This window comes from Pseudopodoces humilis, chromosome 6 (genome assembly GCF_049639895.1).
Source record: "Pseudopodoces humilis isolate 2021_Gansu_Grassland_sample_001 chromosome 6, ASM4963989v1, whole genome shotgun sequence".
In the NCBI taxonomy this organism is placed as follows: domain Eukaryota; kingdom Metazoa; phylum Chordata; class Aves; order Passeriformes; family Paridae; genus Pseudopodoces; species Pseudopodoces humilis.
This window is the reverse complement of record NC_142205.1, coordinates 40,652,196-40,661,666: the sequence shown is the minus strand read 5'-3', so window position 1 is coordinate 40,661,666 and position 9,471 is coordinate 40,652,196. Positions and strand designations below refer to the sequence as shown.

The following is a 9,471-nucleotide window of genomic DNA, read 5'->3' as shown; positions in this document are numbered from 1 at the left end:
TTCTCATTTTCTAAATTCACCATTTTGTGGATATGTTCACATATGCATGTATTTCCTTAGTCAGAAAAGCTCTTTTCCTTCAGTACCTGACACAGCTGCTCACAGGTTACCAGAGCTTTCTGACCATTGGCATCCTTACAAGCTGTTGAGTCTAGCAAGTTTTTTAAAAAAATTAAAAAAAAATTTTAAAAAATTAAAAGTCTGAAACTCTGAGCCCACATAAAAATTAACTCCTCTCTTGAGCTCATCTCAACTGACCAAGTGTTTTGAAGCATGTCTTGCTGTGCTGCTAAATGTTAGCCTTCACATCATAAAACAGATTTTAACCGTGTGACTGTTTATGTAATGGGGAATACCATCATCTACTGGTGACAGTAAAATCAAGGGCCAGATAGGAATGTCTCAAAGTATTCAAGTAATACAAAAATCTGTGAAAAAAGTTTTCCTCATAAAGAATATGTTTTTGAACATTCCTCTTTGTTCTTTCAGATTGTTTTCCTTAGCATTAGTCATGAAGAGTGGTTACTGTGTAAAACTAGTGACATACTGATACTGGAAATAAATTACATTGTGCATTTTTTCTATATTTCAGTGGGCGTCTGGATTGCTACAAAGGGACTTTATTTATAAGTTTCACTTCCCCTTAGTTTAAAAACCTCCAGTTTTTATCTAAACTACAGAAAACATTTGGTTGCAAACAGATTTGACTAAATAAAACTGTGCTTCTCAGACCCCTCACAGCATTGCAATTTTAAGAAGAGAGAAAAAGAGAAAGGAAAACGATAGGACTATTGATGAGAGTTCTTGGGACCTGGCTGTGTTTTGTGCAGCAGCAGCTTTCCTTGGGGCAGAGCCTTTGCCTGCCACAGAGCAGATCCCAGCCTGCAAGGCAGAGCCTGAGACAGTGTGATCCTGGAAACTTTCATGTGCCTGTGTGCCAGAGAGGGGGGAGAGAGGGAGACCTAGAGCAAAGGCGAGTAGGGAGCAAGGCAGGGAGGGAAGAGAGCTTGCTTCACACACTGCTGAAGGCTCTCAGAGGCAGGCTGAACGTGCAGCACTCTGGCTGGTGTGCAATTCAAAGGACAACATTCATTGACTTTATTCATTGAATCGCTGAAGGACAAATATGACACCCAACTGCTGCTTCTATGTGGTCTTGCTTATTGGGACCAAGGGTAAGTGTCCCTGGCTTGCTTTCTCATTTTGAACACTGCTGATAAACTTCAGGAGCAGATTTCTTTTCAAAACCATGATATCTCAGTGTTATTTTACATTTCTGCATGTCAGTTATTTTTCAATAGAATTGAAGTGTAATGCAGTCTCTCAAGGTTACTAGCTACATTTCAGGACCAGATGTTTTTGCACTTAATGCCCTGAGAGTTACTAGTAATAGTTATGAGCTGAAATTTAAAAATGAGAAAGAGCTTAAACATTGCATAAATACTTGCTATAAATATTTATGGAAGGTACCTACAGAGCTGACTTTACTCAGATGCCATGAAATCCACATTTTAGACTCAGTTCAGTAGTTTGAAGTGATACTGTGCAAGTGCTACTAGAATAGGTAGCTCTCAAAGAGCAGAATGTGTTCAGGTAATAGGAATTTTTAGCATGATAGGCAGTATAACATGCAAGAGGGAGACTGAACTCAATTTCAGTCTTCCTTCAGATGCAAATCACTTCAGTGTGGTGGGAGCTACACCAGACATACTGCTTACTTTAGTAATGTTTTCTTCATTTCATTTGAGTACACTGTTTGTAAGTGCTTCGTATGACTTGGTAAAGCTGTCCCTGTGAAGCTGCTGATGATGATCTATATGTTGAATGTTCCTAATGATTATCATTTTCTTTAGTTTTAATTATTACAAATTGCTTTCTATTGTCCAGCGTCAATAGTGTTTCATTAATTGTGTAGATGAAAATAGCTACTTGTTATAATATGAATAGTTTTGCTAAAATAATAGGAGCAAAAGGTTGAATTCTGCCATCCTCCTCTGTATTGTGCAACAGCCTTTTCTCTTTCCTGCTTTTAAATGAAATCATTTTGGGCTCATGTGTTCATAGGATGCTGCCTAAGATAAGATTTGTAAGGGGTATTGCTCCCACTAGGAATTTGGGAAATAGAGCTCCATACACAGCTATTTTTCTAGTTGCAAAACTCAGTTAAATCAGAGGAAAAAACTCTAAGCAGTTCCTGTATGTTTTAGAGGAATAGATAATTGTGAGCTGCACACATTAGAAAAACAGTGATATTACTCTATTTGGAATTAAGAAAGCAGCAATAATGACATAGTATCAAACCTGTGAGCAAGGTCTGGTTTCATATGCACCTGCATTTTCTGTGAGCTATAATTCAATATTTAAAGTAGTACTTCCAGTTATGCAGAATAAAAGCCAAGTGTTTTCAACAAATTAAGCCTTTCACATTACTGTTTTCAATGCCAAAACATTAAAACATAGAAACATTCATAAAAGCCTGCAAATTGTCACTATAGTTTCTGCTGTTAAATAAATCTCTGCTATGGAGTTTATCAAACATATTGGAATATATCAAAGCAAAATGCAAAATAGGATAGCAGATGAGGACTGTGAATGACTACAGGCCTCCTAGTTATGATGGCCATTATCTTTTTAGGTATATACATCATATATAATATATTATACTTACAAGAAAAACACACAGCTCATCTAGATTTGTTAAAGTGAGATGCAGTGAATTCACAGATTAAAGCACATTCACGCCTGGAGTCTCTGGCACCTGTTAGTGCTCTGCTTTGCACCAAAATTAGCTCCTGTTTAGTGTCACATCTCCTCACCTTGCTCAGTGCACGGTTCACAGCTTCATTGCCCTTTGGAGTTTTAGCCAGCTATTCAAATTATAACCACACCTACAGGTTGGCTGATTTCATGTGTTCAATAGACTTCAGCTCTGCTCAAGCCTCTAGGCTAGTTGATATTAAGCATTCCAGGAGTATTAAGTATAGCTGTCATTAGAATTTTTTAATTTTTTTTTTTTTTTTGTGGACTGTTATGACTTCATCTGCATTTTGTTGTGGAGGTTTTTATGTTTGGGGTTTTTTTGAGTGCTGGTATTTTTTTAATTTCTATACAGTCTCAGATCCTTCAATTCTTTAAAAAGTAAAGTAAGGAGTATGTATTGTACAAAAGCTCTATTCGACAGCTAAAATTCAATCACTCTTTTTACTCTCTTCCTTGAGATTCTTCAAAATCTTCTTTTTATGTACGAAAAACCTTTCCCTCCAAAATCTAAACAATCAAACTAATTCAAGCAATCAAGCTTTGTATGTACTGGCAACCACCTGACTTCCCAAGTGGAATACACTATCCCAGGTAGAGGTTTCTATGAAAACAAAGCAGCACCTGTATCATGATTTTTGTCAGCACAACAGCAGTGATAATAAGATGGAGTTAAATTCAGACTCCAGCTGTGGAGCTAGCAGCACTGGATGCGTATCCAGGATGAACTTCTGCCTCGTTGGGCCACCCACCCTTGCCAAGCCAGCAGCTCACCTCAGGTGTGTGGCTGGCATTGCAGTGGCTGCTGCATCTCTTCTCTTACCAAAATAATTGGCTGTAATTGCTGCAACCACTGGAGTGCACGGCCGTGCCTTTAACGTCCCCTTGATTGGCTTGCTGGGGGCAAAAGCTGGTTTATCCTCCTGGACCTTGGCTAAGTGACAGGATTTCAATCCATTTATCAATCATTAAGCAAAACAGAAGAACTTTAGTATTGAAAAGTATTCAAAATGAATTCCAAAAGGGATTTAGCAAGGTCCTTTTAAAAAAAAAAATTACAATCCTTACAATTTTAACCCTTTATGCTCTGTGCCTCTGCCTGATGTTTTCAATCCTATTTTTGCTTGTACCTCCAGTTCCTTTAGCCTCCTCTTTCTATTCTCCCCTCTTTTTTTTTTCCCTTCCTTTATCCTCACTTTAAAATGCCAAGGACAACTTTCTTTAAACCATCTGAATCTCATTACTTGTTCTGGTACTTCATGCAGGTGACAGCTGTTTTCAAGGCCAAGATCTTTTATACCAAATGTTTTCTGTCAAATGTGGGAAAGAGACAATCCTGAATCCTTCAGAAAATTGCAAGTTTATGACTGTGGTCCTGTTTACATATTTTATAACATGTTTTAAGATTCCTTCCAGATTTGTAAGTAGGAAAGTGAAATTACTTCAGCCTTTGCACAAGCTCAAATAATCATTGTATAATAATACTATTTGGTTATTTCTTTCATTTAACTTGGACATTAATCTGTCTGGCTTTCCTGTAGTTAGAAGAACAATGTGTATTCTTGTGTGCATTCTTCTGTGAATACATATATGCATAATATGAAAATCAGTATATTTAAAGAAAATCAGGGATGCAGGCTAGATTTCCTAAGGAAAATTTAGTCTATTAACAGTTATAGGGTAGTGAAAAATCTACACAGTGGTGAACTGAAGCTTTGAAAGTTAGATCCTGCAACTGCTGCTCAGACAGGAATGTTTTCACCTCTTCCCTAACAGCACCAGGAGCTACCCAAGCTGAAAACCTGTATTGACAGTTTATAGCAACTCTACCAGACTTGAACCATTTGCCCAGAAATTTTATGTGCAATCTGTGGACCCTGAGCCAGAAGACAAGCAAAACTTTAACAAAATTTTTTTCTGAATAAGAGTATTTTGTCTTTACTGATCAATTAGGTAGTCTTGTATTAAGCAAAGCATTTTCTTGAACAGTACTTTTGAAGTATCCCTCTACAATATCACTGTGCCTGAGAGACAAACCTCTGATGGGTCATCCCACTAGAGCTGGTGAGGCTGCTCAAGCCTGGTTGCAGTAAAAATAACCTTTTCTAATAGATGTTACTTGTTGCTAGAGACCTGTGTGACACTTAGAGGATCTGTCACCAGTCATCTCAGCATGTGTTTTCTGTTGAGTGCCACTTTGAAGCCATTGAATCAGACTTCGAAATGGCTGGCGCAAGGCTGGGAGGCACAGGAAGCTTGAGAGGATCAGAAAGTCATAATTGTTGTGTCTGAAAGACAGAGGAGGTGAAAATGTATTGGGAAGGACTGAAAAAGGAAAGCAGAGATGGAAGGCACAGGTAGATGGGGTAATGGAACAGAGAGCCGAGGGAAAAGACTAATGCTAATTAGAAAGGGAAAATGGAAATTAGGAGGACTATTAGTCAGGGGCAGTAGAGACTGAGGAAAGGGATGTGAGAGAGAAGGAGCCAGCAGGGAACAGTAAATTAATTAAAGGAGAAAGGGAGGTCTGAGAGAGGGGAATGAACATCTGAAGAATGAAGTCAGAGAATGGTGAGATCAGAACTAGGATTCCGTGGAGAAAGAAGGCGATGAGATGATGGGAAGTAGGTAGTGACCAGACAAGAAAGGATTGGAGTGAAACAATTGGGGTGAAGAAAAGATGAGCCTGAGCAGAAAAAGGAGCTGTGCTTGGTAGGGTGAGCACTGTGCTGCAAAGCCAGAACAAAGCCCAAGACTGTCCTATGACTTACTGACTTCTTTCAAAATGTCTCCTCTTGAGTAACACCTCTGCACAGAGGCTGGTAATCAGCACTGACAGGTCACTCTACCCTCTCAGAAAACAAAGGTCTGGAGAGTTAAAGGATCTGCACTGGTGATGCAGCATGGTGTCCTGTTATAAAATGCTGAATTCCTCTTCTAATAGTTAATGTTACCTATGTGAGAGAAACTTACAGATTTTGTAAACTCAGTGCTTAGGAATTTGGGCAAAGGACACAATCTTCATTTGTGCTGTGTGCCCATACTGAATTTTCTTCATGTTGTAACTCCTCAAAAACACATGCTTTGTGTCCTGCATTAAAAGAATGAATCAAAAATTACGGTGAATTACTCTGCCTGTGTGACCCCTGCTTCATTTGCTGTAGAAGATTAAGGTAAAATGTGGATGAGGCTGGGGATTACAGGATGAAGTCCATTTCATGAAGGCAACTGAACTCTGCTGTGGAAAACATTTCTCTTTCTGTTTCTTGCTCTAAAAGCCTTACAAATGGATAATAATTATATAGCAGATTTCCAGGGGTTTTGGCTTGATCATCCTGACGTGGCAGTGTTCATTGCATGGCTGCCACTGACGTCTGTAAAAGCTGTGCTTTGAGTAGTCTGTGAAAATGAGTGATTCTGAAAGTATAAACCTCAAATTAGCAGAAACCCTTGCCATACATATGTTAATGTCTCAGCTCCCCATCTGGGCAATAATATCATATTCTGAACTGTAATCTAAGTAATCTCTGAAGACTTAAAAGTGGGAAGTCTAATTATTGTAGCTGTATGAGGAACTAATTAGAAATTTAATATTGTAGCTTCTAAGTGGTTAAACTGTAGACTAAAGAGCAAGATGCCAGTAATACACAAAAAGACTAATCAAAGCATAGATAAAATGCCTTTATTAATATATGGAGGTGTGTTTTCAGAAATGTATGAAATTTAAAGACCTAGAGTTTGAATTCAGATGTGGATTATATGTTGCTAATAACCAATGTTGCACATAAAGTGGCTGTGTATAAGCTCAGCAGTAATGCAGAGTATTGTGCTCACTGCCTGCTGTGTCTTCCCCGATGCTCACGAGGGATCCAGCATGCAGCTGACTGGTGTGCCAGGGCAAGACAAATACACCAGGAAGAAAGACTGATGGGAAAACAGGGGTTTGAATGAGTCCAAGGAACCACCAGCTGTGGCCTGATGGGGGGAGATCCAGCCCTGGGAGGACAGGCTGAATTCATGTCGGGGGAGAGGGTGGGCAGGCAGTGGGAGGAAGAGCCCAGCAGCATCGGTGACACTGATCCTGAGGGATCTGTGCATGGGAGATCACTTAGCAGAGTCTATCCAGAGAGGATGTTAAATCACCCAGTCCCCTATAGCACAGCTCGTTGTGTTCCACCCACACAACGTGTGGGCTGTTCTGTACCAACCCTAAGGCTTTATTTGGTCAAAATGTTTTGCCTCAGTCAAGTAATCGTTTCCTCCAGAGAAGAGCAAGTGTCAATACGGCGCTAGGCGTGGGAGAGGCTGTACAGTCACTGAGGCTCAGAGATGTGCAGACCTGTCAAAGCAGGTGAACATTACCTCTTTCTCCTGTGTTCTGCAGAAGAAATCACTGGCTTGACCTGGGAGAAGAGACTTTTCCCATCACAGACCTGATTGTCAATATTACGCTCAATGTAGGGAGAAAGGCATAGTGCTTGGAAGTGTGGCATTGGTAAAAGTATATTTTTGCCCCATTTTTTCTTTTTTTTCAGTTTCAATAAAAAAAAAATAGGATCAGCTCTTCTTTGGAATAAGCTAAGAGCAGCATCCCTTAATGAAACTGCCCACTTCTTAGTTAAAGTCAATATTTGTGTGTATGGAGAAGAAAAGGACTAAATTAATTTAAAAGCCACATGATTGAATGCTTTGATTAATAGCAATACAGTTAAAAAATATGATCTGCATTTTTAGAAGTTTTATTCAAGAGGGCCCATCTGCCATAAAAATACCCTCCTTGACTTCATATTCTGCACTCCAATTCCATGTTAAAACATGTGAATCAACTGTTACAGAGTCTTACCTAGAAATTATAGACACTGGTTTTCAGACATGAAATCTTTTCTAGCAATCAAGTAACACTGCAAACATGCATTTATAATTTATGTTTTTTTCTTCAGTATGGATTCTCAGCACTAGGCAGAAAGAGTATTGCCACTTTCTGCTTTTCCAAAAACATCTCAGAAGTAGGTATTGAGTAGTTGTTTTTTCTATATCCCTAAGACTTAGATGAGGTTTTTCATTTTCTTAATGTGGTTTAGCAAAAATAAAACACTTTGTACATCTTTCTGTTCTATCACTATTTGATTAGATTTTCATTTTTTTCTTTTAAATCCTTCATTTGCATATTCACTGCTCTCACGTCATCATTTAACTATATTGGCTTCTAGATTGGTCCCACAGAGCAGTGAGAAAACAGCGTCAGGAACAGACACCATCCTCTCTTAGATTAGGTGAAGTGGCATGAAAGGAAGAGAAGGAGGAACTTCTCTTCAAGGGAGTGGAGGTTAAACCACTGCCATCCACACAAAAATATTGCTTAACCAAAGTGCATCCAAAATGGAGCCACACTTCTGAATGCTGTTTCCTGTTATATTTTCTAATTTGGATATCCAGACTTCCAAATATGTGCTGCTAATGTGACATTTCTTTATGTACATTAATAAATGCATAAAACCTACAAATTATAATAAAGATCTATTGCTCTTAATCTGTATGCACATTTTTATATCTCCTGCAAAAGAAGAAATGAGTCAGATGTCTCTGGTCACGTGGTTCAAACAGCTGGACTTCATGATCTCATATGTTTTTTCCAACCTAAATGATTCCCTGGTTCTGTGCTTTGACCAGCTAACATTATTCACTTCAAGAAAGTCAGAAATCCTATTAACTTGAGATAATTTCTATTTTATGCACTTAACTGGAGTGTCACAACTTTTATTGGTGAGTTATGTGTTCTCATAGCAGAATACAGCAGAGATTGGAAAACCTGTGACTTTTAAATTGAACCAAAGATTAATGAGTCAGAGTCAAAAAATAATGCCTTTAAGCACATTCTGCAAATTGATTTTTCACAAAACAGTTCTGTGAGGTCTTAGAAAACAGATTTGCTAAAATACTTTCAAATTATTTTACTTCAAAACAAAACAAAAAAGGGTTCCATATTTTATAATACTTCAGGAGAGTGGAATCTCGTAGGGCACAGCCACCTCCCAAGTCTGAACTTGTAGTTCTATATTAAATTTAAATTCTTAATAGTTATAAATGATTCTTAGTAACAAGGGTATGGGAATAAATAAAATTATCAGGTAATCCTCTCTCCAGCTCACCAAGAAATAATATATTTTCATTGTTACAAGATTAATCTTGAGTGTGCTTCAGAGCTTCACTACAAATTATGCTGGCTTAGTTCCATTGTAAGAACTATTATTGCAATCCTTTTAGTATTTACTAAAACCACAATAAAGGGAGAAAAAAGAGAAAGAAACCCAGATTCTGTTTCATATTTCAAATACAGAGTTAGAGCTCCCAAATCGCTTTTTTCTCTGTCTGGAGTTTTAGGAAAAAGCATGGCTGAGATGATTTTCAAAGATTTACTTGAGATTGGGCTACCTGGGAGAAGAGGAAAAATAGTGGAATCTGAAATTGTGCCTGATGTGCAGCTTGCTTAGTTCTGGAGACTCTGTAGCAAAGTAAGAGACTAGAGAGCAAAAGAAGAAGGAGAAAGAGATAATAGAATCTCCCCCTGCCACCCTCCAGGTTCTTTTCCTCAGACTGTTTGGGCTGGCTGCTCTCAAACCTAATTTTCTATCATCAGCACTGCAAGATGCTCATTCTACCACTTAGTTTGGATTTTTGTGGCGTTTGTTTCCCCGTCAGAAGAGCATACCAAAG

At 38.5% G+C, this 9,471-nt stretch overlaps 1 protein-coding gene across 1 annotated transcript in view; it reads left to right on the top strand.

The window, feature by feature from the left end:
- Positions 1-1,009: 1,009 nt before the first annotated feature.
- RXFP1 (relaxin family peptide receptor 1) overlaps positions 1,010-9,471 on the top strand; it is a 46,842-nt gene continuing 38,380 nt past the window's right edge. The window contains exon 1 of the mRNA XM_014258647.2: positions 1,010-1,175. Coding sequence (XP_014114122.1) covers positions 1,127-1,175 — 49 coding nt within the window. The 5' untranslated portion in view covers positions 1,010-1,126. The remainder of the gene's footprint in view (positions 1,176-9,471) is intronic.